Below are 24,484 nucleotides of genomic sequence, written 5' to 3'. Positions count from 1 at the left end.
CATTCATCATCCTTTTGGGGGGGAGGGGTTGGGTAGGGGGGGGAGCAGGATGGGGGAGGGGTGGGGTAGAGAGGGGGAATGGGGGAAAGGGGGAGTGGGAGAGGGGGAGGGGGAGAAGGGAGGTAGGGAGTGGGAGAGAGGAGGAGGGGAGAGAGGGACAGGTGGAGGGGAGAGGGACAGGTGGAGAGGGTAGAGGGAGAAGAGGAGGGAGGAGGACAGGGAGAGGGGAGGGGCGAGGGGAAAGGGGAGGGGAGGTGGAAGGGGGGAGAGAGAGGTGGAGAGGGGAGAGTGGGGGGGGGAATGGGGAGGGGAGAGAGGGGGAGAGGGGTAGGGGAGAGAAACACAAGGATGGCACAGCAGAACAGATGGCAGAGTTGTGCCTCACTGATCCAGTGCAATCCTGACCTGTGTAGGGGTTTCACGTTCTCAAGGGTTCCCTTTGGATGACAGTCACACCGCAGAAAGAGGCCCTCCAGCCACGCCAACCAAGATTCCCCTCGAGGCTAGTCCCATTTGCCAGCATTTGGCCCACAACCTTCCAAGCATTTCCAATTTGTGTGCTTGTCCAACTTTCTTTCAAAAGTTGTTAATTTACCTGCCTCAACCATTTCCTCTAGCAGCTCGTTCCACACACCTACCACCCTTCATGTGGGGAATAAAGATCTGTAACCTCACTTCAAGTTCCTATTCCCGCCCCATAAACCTATTCCCTCGAGCTCAATTCCCCAACCCCGGGAAAACTCAATGCATTCACTCTATGCCCATTCTGATCGATTTTCCAGGATTGTTTCTCAGTCTCCGATGCTCCAAGCAAGTATCAACAACTTTACCCATAGAGTACTTTTCATACAGATGATGTAGCTCAAACTGCTTTACAATGGGATAAAAGTACAAAATTGAAAATAAACATAAAAACGGATATGAAAAAAAAAGACAAAAATGTTAGTTAAAAGCAAGGTAAATCACGATTACCCCAAGGCTTTCTCCGAAAGACATGCAAGTTGGTAGGTTCAGCAACATGCACAAAATACCGGAGGACCTCAGCAAATCAGACAGCTTTTATGGAGAGAAGTGTCCAGTCCTGAAGAAAGGTCTCGGCCCAAAACGTTGACGGTTTACTCCTCTCCAGATGCCATCCGACTTGCTGAGATCCTCCAGCATTTTGTGGGTGTTGTTGAAGATTTCCAGTCCCTGATGAGCCTCTGGAATTTACGGGTTGGTAGGTTAACTGACTGCTGTAGGTTGTCACTAATGTTTAGGTGAGTTAAAGGGTGTTGATGGCCCTGTGGGGAGCAGATAATGATGTTGGGGTAGGTGGGTATTTGAAGTCTGTATCGTGCTGATGTTTAGTTGCTGGACACCCGATTCCGGGATGGAGTCCCTTAATTTAGGGTTAAGGGACAGCACTATGGTACAGCGAACAGAGATACTCCCTCCTGCTCCAGTGACCCAAGTTCAAGCCTGACCTAGTGCTCTGTGTGGAGTTAGAACACTCTCCCCATGACAGCACCACTTTCCTCCAGTCGCACAGGTTTCCACTCACATTCAAATGTACAAATTGTCAGGCTAATCGACTGCTGTAAGTTCTCCCTAGTGTGCAGGTATGTGCTAGAATGAGGCGGGAGTCAATGGGAAGGGGTTAAAAACAAAATGGTATTATGAGTCAGCACAGATTTAATGAGTAGAAAGGCTTGTTTCTGTACCATATGACTCAATAACTTTCAATTCTGTGGAGAGAGCAACTTAAGGCGGGGTCATCCATTGCACAACTGGCATTCATTCATTCATTCATTCATTCAAGCAGACATGTGATGGGCCGCAGCTGTGAACAGGCTGCACAAGAATCAGGAACACTGGAAAACCTCAGCAGGTCAAGTATCACTGTATGGAAAGCCAAACAGACAATGTTCTCAGTGTGTGGTCCTTGGTCAAAACTGCAAAGAGACAGAAGCAAGTGAGTGTTCAGTTGGACCAGATTTGAGAAAACAAACACAGATTGGGTGACTGCTTCGTGCTATACCCACCATTATCCCTGTACCAAAAAAGACCAAGGTAACATGCCTGAACAACTGGCATCCTGTCGTACTCAGCTCAATGATAAGCAAATGCTTTGAGAGACTGGTCAAGGATTACATCTGCAGCTTACTAGCACCTAAACTGGACCCCCTACAGTTCGCCTACCGACACAACCGATCGACAGATGACGCAATAGCCACAGCTCTACATATTGTCCTTACACACCTGGAGAAGAAGGATGCTTATGTGAGAATGCTGTTCTTGGACTACAGTTCAGCATTCAACACCATAGTTCCATCCAGGCTCGACAAGAAGCTCAGAAACCTCGGCCTTGATCCTGTTTTGTGCAGCTGGGTCCTGGTCTTCCTGTCAGATCACCAGCACGTTGTAAGAGTGAGCTCCCTCACCTCCAACCCTCTGACTCTCAATACAGGAGCCCCTTAGAGCTGTGTACTAAGTCCCCTCCTTTATTCCCTGTATACCCATGACTGTATCGCCACTCACAGCTCTAGTCTGCTAATTAAATTTGCCGACGACACTACATTGATTGGCCTTATCTCAAACAACAAAGAGGTGGCCTACAGGGAAGAAGTCATCTCACTGACACAGTGGTGCCAAGAAAACAACCTCTCCCTCAATGTTGCAAAAACAAAGGATCTGGTTGTGGATTACAGGAGGAATGGAGATGGGCTAACCCCTATTAACATCAGTGGATCTGGGGTTGAGAGGATAAACAGCTTCAAGTTCCTCGCCATACACATCACTGAGGATCTCACGTGGTCTGTACACACCAGCTGTGTGGTGAAAAAGGCACAACAGTGCCTCTTCCAACGCAGGTGGTTGAGGAAGTTTGGTAAGGACCTCCAAATCCTAAGAACTTTCTACAGGGGCACAATTGAGAGCATCCTGACTGACTGCATCACTGCCTGGTATGGGAAACGTACCTCCCTTAATCGCAGGACTCTGCAGAGAGTGGTGCGGACAGCCCAGCACATCTGTAGTTGTGAACTTCCTGTGATTCAGGACATTTATAAGGACAGGTGTGAAAAAAGGGCCCATACATCATGAAAAACCCTCTCAATGAGAAAAGGGGATGTCCTTAATGATGTATGCCATATTTTTGATGCATCGCTTCTTGAAGATGTCCTGGATGCTGGGAAGGCTAGTGCCCATGATGGAACTGACTGAGTTTACAACTTTCAGCAGCTTATTTCATCCTGTGTAGTGCCCTCCCAAACAAGATGGTGATACAGCCAGTTAGATTGCTCTCCATGGTACATGTAGAAGTTTGCGAGTGTCTTTGATGACATGGCAGATCTCCTCAAACTCCTAATGAAATATAGCCTTTATTGCTCCTTCTTTGTAACTGCAGTGATAGGTTGGGCCCAGGATAGTTCCACAGAGATGTTGACACACAGGAACTCGAAATTGAAATCTTACCTACCATGAAGTCCCTTTGAGGTCCGTGCCTTGGTATTTGTCCTACCCTTATTAGACCACCCAAATCCATCACGCTACATTTATCAGGATTGAGTTCTACAGGGCATGAAAGAGATGCAAGGGCCTTTGTCATAATTCAAACCGAGCAGCTGTGTGACAAGAGGACTCTGATGTACGGGCTGTTCCACACACAGATTGTGTCGACTGCTACTGAAAGGTACAGGAGCCTGAAGGCACACATTTAATTATTCTGGAATAGCTTCTTCCCTTCTACCATCAGCTTTCTGAACAGACATTGAACCAATGAACACTACCTCGCTACATTTTTTTCTTTTTGCACTACTTATTTAATTTTTTTTAAAAAACCTATATACTTCTGACTATAATTTACAGTTTTTATTATGTATTGCAACTCACTGCTGCCACATAACAACAAATTTCACGATATATGCCAGTGATGTTAAACCTGATTCTGAGATGTTGGAGACCATTGTCAAGGATGCGGTTCAGGGTACTTGGAGATGCAAATAGGTCAAAGTCAGCACGGTTTCCTTAAGGAGAAATCTTGCCTGACTAATCTATTGGAATTCTTTGAGGAAATAACAGGCAGGATAGACAAAGTTGAGTCAGCGTATATTGTTTACTTGGATTTTTAGAAGGCCTCTGACAAGGACATGAGACTGCTAAACAAGGTAAGACCCAGGGCACTACAGGGAAGTCAGCATGGTTTCCTTTAGGGAAAATCCTGCCCGATGAACCTGTTGGAATTCTTTGAGGAGATTACAACTAGGATAGGTAAAGAGGATGCAGTGGATGTTGTATATTTGGACTTGCAGAAGGCCTTTGACAAGGTGCTACACATGAGGATGCTTTACCAAGTTAAGAGCCCATGGTATCACAGGACAGTTACTAACATGGTTAGAGCATTGGCTGATTGGTAGGAGGCAGTGAGTGGGAATAAAAGGATCCTTTTCTGGTTGGCTGCCAGTGACTAATGGTGTTCTGCAGGGGTTGGTGTTGGGACCGCTTCTTCTTATGCTGTATATAAATGATTTAAATGATGGAATAGATGGCTTTGTTGCCGAGATTGCAGATCACATGAAGATTGGTGGACAGGCAGGTGGTGCTGAGGAAACTGGTAGGCTGTAGAAGGACTGAAGACAGATTAGGAGAATGGGCAAGAAAGTGGCAAATGAAATACAATGTTGGAAAATGCATGGTCATGCACTTTGGTGGTAGAAATAAATGTGTGGATTATTTTCTAAACAGGGAGAAAATCCAGGAATCTGAGATGCAGAGGGATTTGGGAGTCTTTGTGCAGTACACCCTGAAGGTTAACTTGCAGGTTGAGTCGGTGGTGAGGAAGGCAAATGCAATGTTAGCATTCATTTCAAGAGCTCTAGAATACAAGAGCAAGGATGTGATGCTGAGGCTTTATAAGGCACTGGAGAGGCCTCACCTTGAGTATTGTGAGCAGTTTTGGGCCACTCATCTTAGAAAAGATGTGCTGGCATTGGAGAGGGTGCAGAGGAGGTTCACAAGGATGATTCCAGAAATTAAAGGATTATCATATGAGTAACGTTTGGTGGCTTTGGGTCTGTACTCGCTGGAATTCAGAAGGATGAGGAGGGATCTCATTGAGACCTTTCGAATATTGACAAGCCTAGACAGAGTAGATGTGGAAAAGATGTTTCTCATGGTGGGCGAGTCTAGGACAAGAGGGCACAGCCTCAGGATAGAAGGGCGCCCTTTCAAAACAGAGATGCAGAGAAATTTCTTTAGCCAAAGGGTGGTGAATTTGTGGAATTTGTTGCCACATGCAGCTGTGGAGGCCAGGTTGCTGGGTGTATTTAAGGCAGAGATTGATAGGTTGTTGATGGACATGGCATCAAAAGTTATGAGAAGGTCAGGAACTGGGGTTGAGGAGTATATAGGAAAAAAGGATCAGCTATGATTGAATGGCGGAGCAGACTCGATGGGCAGATGGCCTAATTCTGCTCCCCTGTCTTATGGAAAGATAATGCACGGATAGAAGATTGGTTGACTGGCATGAAGCAAAGAGTGGGAACAAAGGGAGCCTTTACTGGTCTCCTAAAACATATCTCCATTTAACTAATTAAGTGACTTCTAAAACCAACTGGCTGCACCAGTGATGATCTGGTGTGTCATATTAAAGGGGTGAATACTTATGCAATCAATTATTTTAAGTTTTATATTTGTAATTAATTTGGATCACTTTATAGAGAGACCTGTTTTCACTTTGACACAAAAGTATCTTTTTCTGTTGATCTGTGTCAAAAAAGCCAAATTAATTCCACTGTGATTCAATGTTGTAAAATTTAAAACATGAAACTTCCCAGGGCACTGCATAAGTACTTGAATAGACATGGACTGATTAAGGATCACACACAAAATGCTGGTGGAACGCAGCAGGCCAGGCAGAAGCGCTGTCGACTTTTCGGGCCGAGACCCTTCGTCAGGATAGCCCGAAATGTCGACAGCGCTTCTCCCTATAGATGCTGCCTGGCCTGCTGTGTTCCACCAGCACTTTGTGTGTGTTGTTTGAATTTCCAGCATCTGCAGATTTCCTCATGTTTGCTGATTAAGGATTGTCAGCATGATTTCATGTGTGGTAGGTCATGCCTAACCAATCTTACAGAGTTTTTCAAGGAAGTTACCAGGAAAGTTGATGAAGGCAAGGCAGTGGATATTACCTACATGGACGTTAGCAAGGTAGTTGACAAGGTCCCACGTGGGAGGTTGGTCAAGAAGGTTCAGTCGCTTGGCATTCAAGATGAGGTAGTACATTGGATTAGATATTGGCTTTGTGGGAGAAGCCAGGGAGTGGAAGTAAATGGTTGCCTCTCCAACTAGAGGCCTGTGAATAATGGAGTACCACAGATACAGATGCTGGGTCCATTGTTTATCATCTATATCAATGATCTAGATGATAATGTAGTTAACTGGATCAGCAGATTTGCGGATAACACCAAGATTGGGGGTGTTGTGCACAGAGAGGAACGCTCAGGGCTTGTAGCAGGATCTGGACCAGCTAGAAAAAATGGTAGATGAAATTTAACACACACAGTTGTGAGCTGTTGCACTTTGGTAGGGCATTGAGGAGTGTGGTAGAAAAAAGGGATCTGGAATGCAGGTCCATAATTTATTGAAAGTCGCTTCACAGGTAGATAGGGTCGTAAAGAAAGCTTTTGGCACATTGGCCTTAATAGATCAAGGTACTGAGTATAATGGATGGGATGTTATGTTGAAGTTGTATAAGACACGGGTGAGGCCTAATTTGGAGTATTATGTGCAGTTTTGGTCACCAGCCTACAGGAAAGATGTGCCTGTTTCTGTGCTGTGCCATGCACGACTGAACTGTAGAAGAATCAAAGGAGATTCACCAGGACTTTGTCTTAGGTGGAATCTGTCGGTTACATGGAGAAACTGGACAGGCTGTATTTGTAATCCTTAATCTGGCTGAGGAAAGTGCTGGAAAGTGAGCTTAGTAGGTCAGTCTAGCCACATTGGGCCAAAGCACCTGCTTCTGTGCTGTATGACTGCAATTCTCACCTCAAACATTCCCTCCCTCTCTCACAAGCATACCATGGCTACAGAGAGGACCAGTCAAATGCATTGAGCTATTATTTTGAGAGTGCAGAGGAGGTTCATGAAAATGATCCTGGGAATGAAAATGTTAACCTATGAGGGTTTCACGGTTCTGAGCTTGTACTGACCAGAGTTTAGAAAAATGAGGGAGGAACTAATTGAATCCTGAAAGGCCTAGACGGGTTGTTTCCTGTAGCGGGTGGTGAATCTGTGACACTTATTGCCACAGACGGCTATTGAGGCCATGTCATTGTGTATATTTAATGTAGAAGTTGCTAAGTTGTTGATTAGTAAGGGCGTCAAAGGTTACCGAGAGAAGGGACTCGATGGGCTGAATGGCTTAATTCTCCTCCTTTCTCTTATGGTCTTATAGAGTCTACTCCAATAACACAGCACAGACCTGCAGCTGGTAGCAATGAGGTAAGAAGAGCAGGCGTATGGGAACAGCACCATCTACAAGTTCCCTCCATGTTAAGTTTTTTCCCTTATTTTGCACAATAACCTTCCATGTGGTCATCTCAGTCTGGATGTCCAAGTGTAATACTTCCATTGGTCCCCCTTCATCTACGGCAAATATTCAGAGTATTCCAATAACGTTGGTCAGACATAATCTCCCTGCTGACTTTCTCTAATTACTTAGAATTTTTGTGGGTTCTCTATCATTACATCTTTAATAAGAGCTTATTTCTATGTAATGCTCTAAGAAACAGTATCACCTATCACTCCAGGTCAGAGCAGGCACGGCTCAGTTCTCCTGGACAAATTTCAGTGATACTCACCAGAGAGGGAATGTCCTCTTCTTATCCCGGCTCATTCGGTTTCGGTTGATAGTTGTGGAACACGGTACTGCGTCCAGATGATGTGAGCTGTTGGGCAGGGTGGGCACCCACTGGCTGTTGCGTTTTGCCTTTTGCTCCCTGTACATGCATAAAGCGGGAAATTCCCATTACACAACAGAGAACACAATTCACATGATTTTCTCATGTTTGAGGGTGAATTATTTATGCAAGAACCCTATTAATCAACACTAAGCACTATTAACCCTGCTGGATATGACAGGAAAAATTAAAACCAGCAAGGAAGTATAAAACGTGACAGTCATCCCATATAAACCTTGCCAGCATTATTAGTCTGTAATAATCATACAAATTGGTAGCTGCCAACACTTGTTCTAACAGACTGTTAATTCACTTTAATTCTGCCTAGTTTATAAAAACTAATCATTGACCTTTCTGCTTACCACCCACCATTAGTATGACCTGTTTGTGCATTGTATTAGATATCAGCAAGACCAAAGATGACAGACTGGTCAGTGTCTACTGCATTGGACTGGGTGAGATAAAACTTCTAAGACAGATGATAAGTCGTACGTATATTGGAATAGTGTTAAAACAGAGTGTCTGGGAAATAAATGATGTTTGTAGGTGCATGGAAATAATACTGTGCAATGTTCAAGACAGTATCTGACAGAGTGATAAGCCTGAAATATACTGTATGAAAATTAGATATAAGCAGGACATGAGCTAGGTGGTGGGTTAATGTGCGCATGTATCACATAGGGGCAGAATCAGTATCAGGTTTATTAGGGTTAGGTATGGGGTTGCATGTGTCGTGAAATTTGTTAACTTACTAGGTAATGAAAGAATTGAGATACAATGTAGTTCCAAGTGTGAATAGAGGGCTCAATGATAACTTGCTTCCATTCTAGTTCTGTGGGTTCTGAAGTGAATGTGGGAAGAGGTAATCGACAGGTAGGGCAGGAGGTCCTCAACAAGGCAGGTTCCTCTAAACTGTGCTTCCGTGCGCTCAATGACATTCCAAATCTTTGTGCTGCAGCCCACAGATTCCCAGGAATCTCTGGAGCCGTTTAATCTTTTTAAGGAAGTTTAAAGAATATCTTTGAATGCTCCCCTCTGTCTGCCTATTATTCTCTTCCCTTATCAGCTTGGTGCAGAGCGCCTGCTTCAGAAGCCTGGTGTCAAACACAAGAAGGATACGCTCTGCCATAACACGCTGAGTATAATGAAGCTCTCAGTCCTGGGATAAGGATTTTGGAGGGGCCTTTGACTTTAGTTTGCTTATCCTACCAACAGATTTGGAGGGTTCTGATGAGATGACATTGATGGTATGGGGAGAAGAGCTTTAAAAAGTAGCGTTTCACGGGGCTCAGCGCATTAGTGGCGGACCAATCGATTCGCCATTCATTAGGAGGAGCAAATAAAAGTAAAGCAGGGTCAAAGCAGAGTGGCCATTGTGTGAGTGGACCAGTGTAGGAGTGGGAACTTGAGGCTTTGGCTCAAGAGGCTTCGGCATGCAGGCACAGGTAAGGCTTTTGTAGTGATTTAATAAACAGTCACTAAATTACAGCTAATTAAATAAAGTAGGGATGATGCAGGATCAGGTGATGTGCTGTAGCTGCATAATGGGCCCCATTGTGGTCCCTGGTGACCACATCTGCAACAAGTGTCGGCTGCTCGAGGAACTCAGGCTCAAAGTTGATGACCTGGAATCTGAGCTTCAAACACTGCGGCACATCAGGGAGGGGGAGAGTCTGTTACAGGAGGTAATCACATCCGCTGGATTAGCGGCCCCAAATTCAGTCTGCGGTCAGGGACGAGAGGGTGTGACTGCAAGTGAGGCGAGTAGTGGGATCCAAGAGACGGTGCTGGAGGAGCCTCAGTCCTTGAGCTTGTCCCAAAAGGTTTGATATTCTTGTTCCCCATGATGATGAGAGTGGGGACTGCAGGAAGGATGAGCAACCCAACTGTAGCACTGTGGTTCAGGGAGCCATCAAGAGGGTGGGGGGAGAAGAGCAATGTAGTGGTAACTGGGGATAGTCCAGTCAGGGGAATAGACAGAGTTGTCTGTTACGAGGATAGAGCATGCCGAAGGCTGTGTTGCCTGCCTGGTGCCCGGCTTTGGGGAATCTTATCCAACCTGTATAAGAATTTAGAAACATAGAAACAAAGAAAATCTACAGCACAATACAGGCCCTTCAGCCCACAATGCTGTGCCGAACATGTACTTACTTTAGAAATTACTTATGGTTACACATAGCCCTCTATTTTTCTAAGTTCCAAGTACCTATCCAGGAATCTCTTAAAAGACCCGATTGAATCCGCCTCCACCACCGTCACCATCAGCCCATTCCACACACTCACCACTCTGCGTAAAAAAACTTACCCCTGACATCTCCTCTGTACCTCCTTCCAAGCACCTTAAAACTGTGCCCTCTTCAGCCCTGGGAAAAAGCCTCTGACTATCCACACGATCGATGCCTCTCATCATCTTATACACCTCGACCAGGTCACCTCTCATCCTCAGTCGCTCCAAGGAGAAAAGGCCAAGTTCACTCAACCTATTCTCATAAGGCATGCTCCCCAATCCAGGCAACATCCTTGTAAATCTCCTCTGCACCCTTTCTATGGTTTCCACATCCTTCCTGTAGTGAGGCGACCAGAACTGAGCACAGTACTCCAAGTGGGCTCATACCAGGGTCCTATATAGCTGTAACATTAGCTCCTGGCTCTTGAACTCAATCCCAGTTGATGAAAGCCAATACACTGTATGCTTTAACCACAGAGTCAACCTGCGCAGCAGCTTTGAGTGTCCTATGGACTCGGACCCCAAGAACCCTCTGATCCTCCACACTGCCAAGAGTCTTACCATTAATACTATATTCTGCCATCATATTTGACCTACCAAAATGAACCACCTCACACTTCTCCGGGTTGAACTCTATCTGCCACTTCTCAGCCCAGTTTTGTATCCTATCGATGTCCTGCTGTAACCTCTGACAGCCCTCCACACTATCCACAACACCTCCAACATCATCAGTAAATTTACTAACCCATCCCCCCCACTTCCTCATCCAGGTCATTTATAAAAATCGTGAAGAGAAGGGGTCCCTGAACAGATTCCTGAGGCTCACCACTGATCACCGACCTCCATGCAGAATATGACCCGTTTGCAACCAGTTTTGTGGACAAGCCAATTCTGGACTCCCCTTGGATCCCATGCCTCTTTACATTCTCAATAAGCCTTGCATGGGGTACCTTATCAAATGTCTTGCTGAAATCCATATTCACTACATCCACTGCTCGACTTTCATCAATGTGTTTAGTCACATCCTTAAAAAATTCAATCAGGCTCGTAAGGCACAACCTGCCGTTGACAAAGCCATGCTGACTATTCCTAATCATATTATACCTCTCCAAATGTTCATAAATCCTGCCTCTCAGGATCTTCTCCATCAACTTACTAAAAACTGAAGTAAGACTCACTGGTCTATAATTTCCTGGGCTATCTCTACTCCCTTTCTTGAATAAAGGAACAACATCTGCAACCCTCCAATCCTCCAGAACCTCTCCCGTCCTCATTGATGATGCACAGATCATCACCAGAGGCTCAGCAATCTCCTCCCTCACCTCCCACAGTACCCTGGGGTACATCTCGTACAGTCCCGGCGACTTATCCAACTTGATGCTTTCCAAATGCTCCTGCACATCAGCTTTCTTAATGTCTACATGCTCAAGCTTTTCAGTCTGCTTTAAATCATCCCTACAATCGACAAGGTCCTTTTCCATAGTGAATACTGAAGCAAAGTATTTATTAAGTACCTCCACTATCTCCTCAGGTTCCATACACACTTTTCCACTGTCACACTTGATTTTCTCATGTCTTATCCTCTTGCTCTTCACATACTTGTAGAATGCCTTGGGGTTTTCCTTAATCCTGCTCGCCAAGGCCTTCTCATGGCCCCTTCTGGCTCTCCTAACTTCATTCTTAAGCTCCTTTCTGCTAGCCTTATAATCTTCTAGATCTCTATCATTACCTTTCATAAGTTTTTCTTTTCTTCCAGACTAGATTTACAACAGCCTTTGTACACCATGGTTCCTGTACCCTACCATCCTTTCCCTGTCTCATTGGAACGAACCTATGCAGAACACCACACAAATATCCTCTGAACATTTGCCACATTTCTGTCATACATTTCCCTGAGAACATCTGCTCCCAATTTATACTTCCAAGTTCCTGCCTGATAGCTTCAAATTTCCCCTTACTCCATGTAAACATTTTACTAACTTGATGCTCCTTTCCCTCTCCAATGCTGTGGTAAAGGAGATAGAATTGTGATTACTATCTCCAAAATGTTCTCCCACTGAGAGAACTGACACCTGACCAGGTTCATTTCCCAATACCAGATCAAGTACAGCCTCTCCTCTTGTAGGCTTACCTACATATTGTGTCAGGAAACCCTCTTGAACACACCTTACAAACTCTACCCCTTCTAATCCCCTTGCTCTAGGGAGATGTCAATCAATTTTGCGGAAATTAAGATCTCCCATCATAACAACCCTGTTATTATGGCACCATTCTATAATCTGCCTCCCTATTTGCTCTTCAATGTCCCTGTTACTATTGGGTGGTCTATAAAAAACACCCAGTAGAGTTATTGACCCCTTCCTGTTCCTAACTTCCACCCATAGAGACTCAGCTGACTATCTCTCCATTTTCTCTCCATTCCTCCTTTTCTGCAGCCGTGACACTATCTCTGATCAGCAGTGCCATGCCCCCACCTCTTTTGCCTCCCTCCCTGTCCTTTCTGAAACATCTAAAACCTGGCACTCGAAGTAACCATTCCTGTCCCTGAGCCATCCAAGTCTCTGTAATGGCCACAACATCATAGCTCCAAGTACTGATCCGCGCTCTAAACTCATCCGCTTTGTTCACAACACTCCTTGCATTAAAATAGATGCATCTCAAACCATCAGTCTGAGCGCGTCCCTTCCCTATCACCTGCCTATCCTCCTTCTCACACTGCTTACAAGCTTTTTTCTATTTGTGAGCCAGCTGCTCCTTCCTCCATCTCTTCACCCCTCAGCAAATCTAGTTTAAACTCTCCCCAATAGCCTTAGCAAACATCCCTGCCAGGATATTGGTTCACCTTGGATTCAACCCATCCTCATTGTACAGGTCACGCCTGCCCCAAAAGCAGTCCCAATGATCCAGAAATCTGAATTCCTGTCCCCTACTCCAAACTCTCAGCCACGCATTTATCCTCCAGCTCACTCTATTTCTATATTCACTGCCGCTGGGCACAGGCAGGAATCCCGAGATTACTACCCTGCTTCTCAGCTTCTTTCCTAACTCCCTGTAGTCTGTTTTCAGGACCTCCTCCCTTTTCCTACTTATTTTGTTGGTACCAAAATGTACCACAACCTCTGGCTGTTCACATTCCCACTTCAAGATATCGTGGACGCGATCAGAAACAACCTGAACCCTGGAACCTGGGAGGCAAACTAGCATCCATGTTTTTTCTGCATCCATAGAATTGCCTGTCTGACCCCTTAACTATAGAGCCCCCTGTTACTGCTGCCATCCTCTTCCTTTCCCTACCCTTCTGAGCCACAGGGCCAGACTCTGTTGCTTCCCCAGGTAGGTTGTCGCCCCCAACAGTACTCAAACAGGAGTACATATTGTTAAGGGAGACAGCCACAGGGGTACTCTCTAGTGTATGACTCTTGCCCTTCCCTCTCCTGACTGTTACCCACTTATCTGTCTCCCAAAGCCCCAGTGTGACTTCTGGCCTCTCTATCATCTCCTCACTTTCCCTGACCAGAGGAAGGTCATCGAGCTGCATCTCCAGTTCCCTAATGCAGTCCCTAAGGAGCTGCAGCTCAACGTACTTGGCGCAGATGTGGCCGTCTGCAAAGCTGGGAGTCTCCTGGACATCCCACATCCGACACCCAGTACAGAACACTGGCCTCACGGACATACTTCCTATTCCTATACTTCACAAGTAACTTACCTCGCTTCGACCTGTTATCACCGAAGCCCTGTTGAGCCAAAGCCTTCCTACTCTGACGCCCGCTCTATAAAGCTGTCTTCTTTTTAAATTCTTCCCACCGGTCTAATTAGCTGACATCCACATGTCTGCATAGTCGTGCCTCGATGAAACCGCTAAAGAAAAAATGCTCTCCTTTTAAATTCTTCCTGCCTGTCTAACTCGCTGACTTCCATGCACCTGCACAGTCATGCCTCGATCAAACTGCCGAAGAAAAAATGCTCTCCTTTAAAATTTTTCCCACCGTGGGAGAGGAAAGATCCAGCTATCGTGGTCCACGTGGGTATCAACGACAGAGGTGGAACAAGGGCAGAGGTTCTACTGAGGGAATTTGAGCAGCTAGGGACTAAATTAAACAGCAGAAGCAAAAAGATGGTGATCTCTGGATTACTACCTGGCCACATGCAAACTGGCTTAGGATCAAGAAGATTAGAGAGTTAAATGCCAGACTCAAGGATTGGTGTGTGAGGTGGGTTTCAATTCCTGGGAAATTGGCACCAGTATTTAGGAAGGAGGGAGCTGTGCCAATGGGATGGGTACCACCTGAAACGTGATGGGATCTGGATCCGAACAAATCACAAAACCAGGGGTGTGGATAGGGCTTTAAACTAAATAGTAGGGGTGGCGGGTTCAACAGATTGAAGAAGTATGGATAAAGTAAAAAGAAAAGTGTGGATAAAGATAAAGTCAAAACAAAAGATAAAAAAAGTAAGAGTGGAGTGAAGAAAAGTCAAGTGCAAAAGAGTAAAAGATTACAAGATTTTAAAAGCACAATGAGTGCAGGCATACTTAATCTGAATGCCCATAGCATTCAAAACAAGGTCGGTGAACTTGTGGCACAGATCAGTACAAAGAGGTATTATTTAGTGGCCATTACAGAGACTTGGTTGCAGGTTGGAGACGATAGGAAATTAAATAAAAGATTTATCCATAAGATAAGGATGCATAGAATTGGGGGTGATGTATTAGCAAGGATAGAGTATTGGTTAACTAATAGAAAGCAGAGTTGGGATACATGGGTGTTACGCTGGTTGGCAATCAGTGGTGAGCCTCAGGGGTCGGTGCTCGGCCCGCAATTGTTCACGATATACATTAACGATATTGCAGAGTGGACTGAGTGTAGTGTATCTAGGCTTGTTGATGATACTAAACTGAGTGGAAAAGCAAATCGTGCAGAAGATACGGAGAGTCTGCAGAGAGATACAGATAGGTTAAGTTAGTGAGCAAGGTCTGGCAGATGGAACACTATGCTGGTAAATGCAAGGTCATCCACTTTGGAAGGAAAATTGGAAGATCATATTATTACTTAAATTGTAAAAAATTGTTGCATGCTGCTGTGCAGAGGGATGTGGGAGTGCTTGTGCATGAATCACAAAAGGTTGGTTTGCAGGTGCAGCAGGCTATCAAGAAAGCAAATGGGATGTTGGCCTTCATTGCTAGAGGGATTGAGTTTATGAGCAGGAAGATGATGCTACAACTGTACAGGGTACTGGTGAGGCCGCACCTGGAGTACTGTGTGCAGTTCTGGTCTCCATACTTGAGGAAGGATATACTGGCTTTGGAGGCAGTGCAGAGGAGGTTTACCAGGTTGATTCCAGAGATGAGGGGGCTGGACTATGAGGTGAGATTGAGTCGCCTGGGACTGTACTCACTGGAATTCAGAAGAATGAGAGGAGATTTTATTGAAACATATAAAATGATGAAAGGGATAGATAAGATAGTTGCAGGAAAGTTGTTTCTGCTGATAGGTGAGGCTAGAACTAGGGGACATAGCCTCAAGACTCGGGAGATGAGGAACTTCTTTTCCCAAAGGGTGGTGAATCTGCAGAATTCTCTGCCCAATGAAGCAGTGGAGGCTACCTCAGTTAAAAAAAAACTTAAGACAAGTTTGGATAGATTTTCGCATAGTAGGGAATTAAGGGTTATGGGGAAAAGGCTGGTAGGTGGAGATGAGTCCATGACCAGATCAGCCATGATCTTATTGAATGGCGCAGCAGGCTCAGCCGGTTAGATGGCCGACTCCTGCTCCTATTTCTTAAGTTCTTTGTGGCAGTTCTTAAGTTCCAGTGCTTTGTTTGAGAGTGGAAATGGCAAATATAGAGAGGGAGTTAACCTGAGGAGGGGTGAAAACTGACAGGCAAGTTGCACCAGACAGAGGTATCTTAAGTAGATGCAGGCTCAATGTGTGGGGTAAAAAGTATGGTTTAGGACAAACAATGCATGAGATTGGTGATGATCTGTCCGTTAGGACAGTGCAAGGTACAAACAATTCCCAAGGTACAGACTGGAATTGGGTCTATGGTGTACTGGAATATATCGGTGTTTGAGAAAGGTTAGTATACCACTTCCCACACTGGGGTGGTGATAGGTACAGCAGCTAACTGCGAAGTTTCAGTGTAAACTGCACCATGATGATCGATGCGAAGGGATTTACTCTGGCTGGAGGCCCACGACAAGTAGTGCTCTGCAGCGATGTATGACCTGCATGGGCCAGTTAGTACGCTTGCAGACAACATGAAGATAGCTGGTGTTGTGACTAATAAAAGATACAGCAGGATATAGTTTAATTAGGAAATATAGACAGAAATGGCAGATGGAGTCTAATCCAAACAAACTTGAGGAGTAGTACATCAGGAGATCAAACGAAAAGAAATATTGCACAATAATGGCAGGACCCCCTAGAAGAGTTGATAATGTAGAGGGATTTTGTGGTGCAAGTCCATTGCCCCTGAAAGTGGCTGCACAGGTTGAGAGGGTGGAGAAAAAGAAAGGCACATGGCATACTTGCCTTGATTAGACAGGGAATTGAGTTATATCAAAATCAGATTTAATATCACTGGCATATGCTGTGAAATCTGTTGTTTCGTGGTAGCAGTACAGTGAAATACATAATAAAAACTATACATATTAAAAACTAAATTAGTATAAAAAGAGAAGGAAAAGGGTACTCGATGAGAAGAGGGCATGTCCAGGGTGATTGGGGGAGAGGGTGTGGAATCCTTGATGATGGATGCCACAATTTTGAAGCATTGTCTTTGAAGGTGTCCTCAATGCGGGGAGGCTAGTGCTCATGATGGAGCCGGCTGAGTTTACAACTTTCTGCAGCTTTTTCTGATCCTGTGCAGTGGCCCCTCCATACTAGATGGTACTTTCTTCGTAACGGCACTTGTGGTCCCGGAACAGATCCTCTCCACCTCCTGATGAGGACTGGCTCATGGATCCCTGGTTTTCTCCTCCTGCAGTCAATAATCAGCTCCCTGGTCTGGCTAGTATTGAGTGAGAGGTTATTGTTGTGGCATCACTCAGCTAGATTTTCAATCTCCCTCCGATATACTGATTAGTCACCACCTTTGATGCACAGTGGTGTTGTCAGCAAACTTAAATATGGCAGAGAGCAGTACTTAGCCTCACAGTCATAAGTATAAAGAGAGTAAAACTAGAGCTAAGCGCATAACTTGGAGGTGCTCCCGTGCTGATGGAGATTGTGGAGGAGATGCTGTTGCCAGTCTGAATTGACTGGGCTCTGCAAGTGAGGAAATCGAGGATCCAGTTGCACAAGGAGGTATCAAGATCTTGAAACTTATTGTTTCGTTTTGAGGGGATGATGGTATTGAATGATGAGCTGCAGTCAGTGAAGAGCATCCTGATGTGTGCATCTTTGCAGTTCAGATGTTCCAGGGTTGAGTGAAGAGCCAAGGAAATGGCACCTGCTTTTGCCCTGTTGTGACAGTAGGCAAATTGGAGCAGTTTCAAGTCGGTTCTCAGGCAGGAGTTGACACGTTTAATTAAAAACCTCTCAAAACACTTCATCACAGAGGATGTAAAAGCTACTGGGCAATAGTAACTGAGGCAGGTTGCCATCATTCCCACAATTCAGATTGAGAAGTTGCAGAACCTGGGCCTCTGTACCTCCCTCTGCAATTGGATCCTCGACTTCCTAACCGGAAGACCACAATCTGTGTGAATTAGTGATAGCATATCCTCTTTGCTGACGATCAACAGTGGCACACCTTAGGGGTGTGTGCTTAGCCCACTGCTCTACTCTCTATATACACATGGCTGTGTGGCTAGGCATATCTCAAAACCATCTATAAATTTGCTGACAATACAACCATTGTTGGTAGAATCTCAACAGGAGTGAGATATGCCAACTAGTGGAGTGGTGCCACAGCAACAACCTGGCACTCAACGTCAGTAAGACAGAAGAGCTGATTGTGGACTTCAGGAAGGATAAGACGAAGGAACACATACCAATCCTCGTAGAGGGATCAGAAGTGGAGAGAGTGAGCAGCTTCAAATTCCTGGGTGTCAAGATCTCTGAGGATCTAACCTGGTCCCAACATATCGATGTAGTTATAAAGAAAGCAAGACAGCAGCTATACTTTATTAGGAGTTTGAAGAGATTTGACATGTCGACAAATACATTCAAAAACTTCTATAGTTGTACCGTGGAGAGCATTCTGACAGGCTGCATCACTGTCTGGTATGGAGGGGCTATTGCACAGGAGTAAAAGAAGTTACAGAAGGTTGTAAATCTAGTCAGCTCCATCTTGGGTAATAGCCTATAAAATACCCAGGACATCTTCAAGGAACGGTGTCTCAGAAAGGCAGTGTTTATTATTGAGGACCTCCAGCACCCAGGGCATGCCCTCTTCTCACTGTTACCATCAGGTAGGAGATACAGAAGCCTGAAGGCACACACTCAGCGACTCGGGAACAGCTTCTTCCCCTCTGCCATCCAGTTCCTAAATGGACAGTGAATCCTTGAACACTACCTCAATTTTTTTTAAAATATTCAGTATTTCTGTTTTTGCACATATATTTTAATCTATTCAATATACATAATTGATTACTTTTTTTTCTCTGGGCTGGATTATGTATTGCATTGAACTGCTGCTGCTAAGTTAACAAATTTCACATCACATGCTGGTGATAATAAACCTGATTCTGATTCTGTACTGGATAACTGAAGCCTGCTTGAAGCAGAAGGGTATGTTGGACTGCCAAAGCGAGAGGTGAAAGTCATCGGTGAACACTCTAACCAGTTGATCAGCACAGGTCTTCAGTACTCAGCCAGTACCCCATCTGAGCCGAATGCTTCTTGTGGGTGCTGTATTAAATGTGTGTAGCATTCGAAATACGGTGGACAAACTCATGATGCAATTAGAGGTGGGTTGGTATGACTTTGTGGGCATCACTGAGTCGTGGCTGAAAGAAGGCCACAGTTGGGAGCTTAACGTCAAAGGATATAGTTTGTATCGCAAGGACAGACAGGAAGGCATATGTGACGGTGTGGCTCTGTAAGTCAGAAATGCAATTACACCTTTAGAAAGAGGTGGCGTAGGGTAAGAGACTGTTGAATCTTTGTGGGTGGAGTTAAGAAACTGCAAGGGTAAAAAAAATCATTATGGGAATCATATATAGACCTCCAAATAGTAGCCAAGATGTGGGAGCTGGAAAAAGGCATGTAATAGGGGTAATGACACAATTGTAATGGGGGACTTCAATATGCAAGGGTATTTGGAAAATTAGGTTGGTGTCAGATCGCAAAGGAGGGAATTTGTTGAATGCCTATCAGATGGCTTTTGAGAGCAGCTTGTGCTTGAGCCTGCTTGGGGAAAGGACATCTTAGATTGGGTATTGCATAATAATCTAGATCTTATTAGGGAGCTTAACGTAAAGGAACCCTTAGGAAGCAGTGATCATAATATGATTAAATTCATAATGCAATTTGAGAGGGGAAAGCATAACTCACATGTAGCACAATCACAATGGAATAAAGGGAATTATAGAGGTATGCGAGAGGAACTTGATCAGGTGGATTGGAGGAGGATACTGCGGGGGCGGGGGGGGAGTAAGAGCAGAGATGGCTGAAGTTTTTGCTAAGAATTCACTAGGCGCAGGAAAGATATGTCCCACAGAGGAAGAAGTTCTCAGATGGCAGGGGTAGGCAACCATGGCTAACAAAGGAAGCTAAGAACTGCATAAAAGCCAAGGAAAGGGAATATAAGATACTGAAAGTGAGTAGGAAGTTGGATGGTTGAGAAGCTTTTAAAATTCAACAAAAGGCAACTAAAAAAGCTATAAGAAGGTTAAAGATGATGTATGAGATCAGACTAGCCAATAATATAAAGTAGGATACCAAAAGTTTTTTTCAGTTAAAGAGTAAAAGGGAGGTGAGAGTTGTTATTGGACCACTGGAAAATTATGCCAGTGAGGTAGTAATGGGGAACAAAAAAATGGCAGATGAACTTAATGGGGATTTTGAATCAGTCTTCACTGTGGAAGACACTAGTAGTGTACCAAAGGTCTGTGAGTAGGAGTGAGTGTCATTGCTATTGCAAAGGAAAAAGGGCCAGACAAACTTAAAGATCTTAAGGTGGATAAGTCACCTGGACCAGACGAACCACATCCCAGAGTCCTGAGAGAGGTTGCTGAAGAGATAACGGATGCATCGGTCATGATCTTTCAAGGAGCACTTGATTCTGGCATGGTCCCGGAGGACTAGAAGATTGCAAATGCCACTCCACTCTTAAAGAATGAGGAAGGCAAAAGAAAGAAAATTATAGGCTAGTTAGCCTAACCTCAGGTTGGCAAAGTGTTGGGGGTTTATTATTAAGGGTGAGGTTTCGGGGCACTTGGAGACTATTGATAAAATAAGTCAAAGTTAACACGGTTTCTATAAAGGGAAATCTTGCCTGGCAGATCTGTTAGGATTCTTCCTGGAAGTAACAAGCAGGGTGGACAAAGGAGAGGCAGTGGACATCATTTACTTGGATTTTCATAAGGCATTTGATAAGATGCCACATACAAGGCTGCTTAACAAGATAAAATTCTATGGTTCTACAGGAAAGATACTGACATGGATAGCGGAATGGCTGACAGTGGGAATAAAAGGGGCCTCTTCCGTTTGGCTGCCGATGACTAGCGGTGTTCCTCAGAGGTCAGTATTGGGACCACTACTTTTCACATTGTTTTGTCAAGGATTTAGATAATGGAATTGCTGGCTTTGTAACTGTGTTTGTGGATGGTATGAAGATAAGTGGACTGCTAGGTAGTGCTAAGGAAGCAATGCGGTTTCAGCAGGACTTTGACAAATTGGAAGAATGGGCAAAAATTTGGCAGATGGAATACAGTGTTGGGAAATGTATGATAATGCATTTTGGTAAAAGGAACAATAGTGCGGACTATTATCTAAATGGGGAGAAGGTTCAAACATCAGTGGTGCAGAGGGACTTAGGAGTCCTCATACAAGCCTCCCAGAAGGTTAGTTTACAAGTTGAGTCTGTGGTAAAGACATTCTTTCAAGGGGAATAGAATATAAAAGCAAGGAGATAATGCTGAGATAATAAGACTTGAGTCAGGCCGCACTTAAAAGTATTGTTGACAGTTTTGGACCCCATGTCTCAGAAAGGATGTGTTCTCATTGGAGAGAGTGCAGAGGAGGTTCATGAAGATGATCCTGGCAATGAAGGGATTAACATATGAGGAGCGTTTGGGAGCTTTGGACCTGTACTCACTGGAATTTAGAAGAATGAGGGAGGACCTCATTGAAACCTAATGAATGTTGAAAGGACTAGATAGGGTGGATGTGAGAGGATGTTTCCTATGGCGGGGTTATCCAGAACTATGGGGCACAGCTTCAAAATTGAGGGGTGACCCTTTAGAACAGAGGGTAAGGAGGAATTTTTTTAGCCAGAGTGTAGTAAATCTGTGGAATGCTCTGCCACAGACTGCAGTGGAGGCCAGGTCCGTGCATATATTTAAGGCGGATGTTGATCATTTCCTGATTGGTCAGGGCAACCAAGGATATGACAAGAAGGCAGATGTGGGATCTGGGATCAGCCATCATGGAATGGCGGAGCAGATTCAACGAACTGAATTGCCTAATTCTGCTCTTGTACCCCCGGTGTTCTTCATGTAATATAGCTGTTGTTGTACTTCTTTGTAATTGCATCTATATGTTGGGCCCAGGATAGATCCTCAAAGATGTCAACACCCAAGAACTTGAAACTGATCACCCTTTCCACTTTTGATCCCTCGACAAGGACTGATGTGTTCCCTCAACTTTTCCTTCTTAAAGTACACAATCAATTCCTTGGTCTTACTGAAGTTGGATGCAAGGTGGTTGCTGTGACAATCTCATTGATCTATCTCGTTTCTATGCTATTACAACTTTATGAAACTCTAGTCAGGTTTGTATCTGGAGTATTGCATTCCATTCTGGTCACCCCATTATAGGAAGAATGTGGGGGCTTTGGAGAGGGTGCGGAAGAGGGTCAGAGGATGGCGAAACTTGGGCTGTTTTCTCTGGAGTTGCAGAGGCTGAGAGAAGATCTGATAGAAGTTAAGAGAGGCATAGATAGAGTAGACTGCCAGTATCAGTCCTGAAGAAGGGTTTCAGCCCGTTACTTATTTCCATAGATGCTGCCTGACCTGCTGAGTTCGTCCAGCACTTTGTGTGTGATGACCCAGTATCGTTTTCCAAGGACTTAAGTATGTAATACCAGAGGATACATATTTAAGGTGTGAGGAAGGGTGGGGGTAAGTTCAAAGGATAAACATGGGGCAAGTTCTTTTTAAAACACAGAGAGTGGTGGCTGTCTGGAATGTACTGCCTGTACTGTTGGTGAAAGCAAATATGATGTTCAAGAAACCCTTTGATTAGCACATGAATGCAGAAAATAGAGGAATACATATATTTTGATTAGATTTAGTTAGGACGGAAGAGATTAGTTTAGTTGGGACATTTGTTTACTAGTTTAATTAGTTCAGCACATTCTGGGCTGAAGGGACTCTTCCTGTGCTGTACGTTCTACGATTGAACAGAGAATACAGACTACCTGAGATGGCGATGGGTTGGACAATGTTAAGTAGCAACTATACCTGAGATAGGAAGGGGGCTCCGTGCTGATTGAGATGGCCTTGTACTTTTCATCATTACCTTCCAGGATTTCTTCAACTTCTGCAGCCTTAAGAAGCGTCACACTGGTAGCTAAAGTGGTATAACCATGATCTGATCAATTAAAAAAAAACACAACATAAATACTTGAAATTTATCTTTTGATCAAAACTTTTAAAATTGAAAGTTATATCAAGATGATATTCTAGTGCTTCAATCGTAAATGCCTCTCTTCAGCAACTCAGAATAGAGAGGGTTTGCAGCTCTGAGGCCTGAGAGGGCAACGGTGAGAATCCCTTTAATGTCCCCCTCCAAAACCCCCCAATCTCTCTGAACCCTCCCTGGCAGCTGGGGATGTAGCAGGAAATTACCTGCAGCACACACAAAATGCTGGAGGAACTCAGCAGGCCAGGCAGCATCTATGGAAAAGAGGACAGTCGACGTTTCAGTCTGCTGAAGGGTCTCGGCCTGAACGTCAACTGTACTCTTTTCCATAAATGTTGCCTGGCCTGCAGAGTTCCTCCAGCATTTTGAATTGAATTGACTTTATTTCTTACATCCTTCACATACATGAGCAGTAAAAATCTTTACCTTACGTCTCTGTCTAAATGTGCAATGTTCAATCATAGTAATTTATAATAATTTATAATAAATAGAACAGTCAATATAATATAGAATACACTCAAATCAGCGTGAGTTCATCAGTCTGATGGCCTGGTGGAAGAAGCTGTCCCGGAGCCCGTTGGTCCTGGCTTTTATGCTGTGGTACTGTTTCCCAGATGGTAGCAGCTGGAATAGATTGTGATTGGGGTGACTCGGGTCTCCAATGATCCTACGGGCCCTTTTTACACATCTGTCCTTGTAAATGCCCTGAATCATGGGAAGTTTGCAACTACAGATGCACTGGGCTGTCCACACCACACTCTGCAGAGTCCTGCGATTGAGGGAAGTACAGTTCCCATACCAGACAGTGATGCAGCCAGTCAGGATGCTCTCAATTGTGCCCCTGTAGGAAGTTCTTAGGATTTGGGGGCCCATACCAAAAGCACTGTTGTGCTTTTTTCTCCACACAGCTGGTGTGTACAGACCACAGGAGGTCCCGGTGATGTGGATGCCGAGGAACTTGGAAGCTGTTTCCCCTCTCAACCCCAGATCCATTGATGTCAATAGGGGTTAGCCCATCTCCATTCCTCCTGTAATCCACAACCAGCTCCTTTGTTTTTGTGACATTGAGGGAGAGGTTGTTCTCTTGACACCACTGTGTCAGAGAACTGACTTCTTCCCTGTAGGCCACCTTGTTATTTTTGAGATAAGACCAATTAATGTAGTGTTGTGGCAAATTTAATTAGCAGATTGGAGCTGTGGGTGGTGACACAGTCATGGGTATACAGGGAGTAAAGGAGGGTACTCAGTACATGGCCCTGAGGGGCTCCTGTATTGAGAGTCAGAGGGGTGGAGGTGAGGGAGCCCACTCTTACAACCTGCAGGCAATCTGACAGGAAGTCCAGGATCCAACTGCACAATGCAGGGTGAAGGCCGAGGTCTCTGAGCTTCTTGTCAAGCCTGGAGGGAATTATGGTGTTGACTGCTGAACTGTAGTCCAAGAACAGCATTCTCACATAAGCATCCTTCTTCTCCAGATGTGTAAGGACGGTATGTAGAGCAGTAGC

The 24,484-nt window shown here is 44.8% G+C and overlaps 1 protein-coding gene across 3 annotated transcripts in view; it reads right to left on the bottom strand.

Moving 5' to 3' along the window:
* smarcb1b (SWI/SNF related BAF chromatin remodeling complex subunit B1b) overlaps positions 1 to 24,484 on the bottom strand; it is a 92,556-nt gene that overhangs the window by 54,546 nt on the left and 13,526 nt on the right. For 2 of the 3 annotated variants that reach the window (XM_073055564.1, XM_073055567.1), the window contains exons 3-4: positions 22,799 to 22,928; positions 7,845 to 7,982 (exon numbers count right to left, since the gene is read on the bottom strand). In XM_073055564.1, coding sequence (XP_072911665.1) covers positions 7,845 to 7,982; positions 22,799 to 22,928 — 268 coding nt within the window. The remainder of the gene's footprint in view (positions 1 to 7,844; positions 7,983 to 22,798; positions 22,929 to 24,484) is intronic. The other variant, XM_073055565.1, reaches the window with a different exon arrangement.

This window comes from Hemitrygon akajei, chromosome 9, assembly GCF_048418815.1.
Source record: "Hemitrygon akajei chromosome 9, sHemAka1.3, whole genome shotgun sequence".
Taxonomy (NCBI): Eukaryota; Metazoa; Chordata; class Chondrichthyes; order Myliobatiformes; family Dasyatidae; genus Hemitrygon; species Hemitrygon akajei.
The sequence above is the reverse complement of the archived record's forward strand: the minus strand, read 5'-3'. Positions and strand labels throughout refer to the sequence as shown.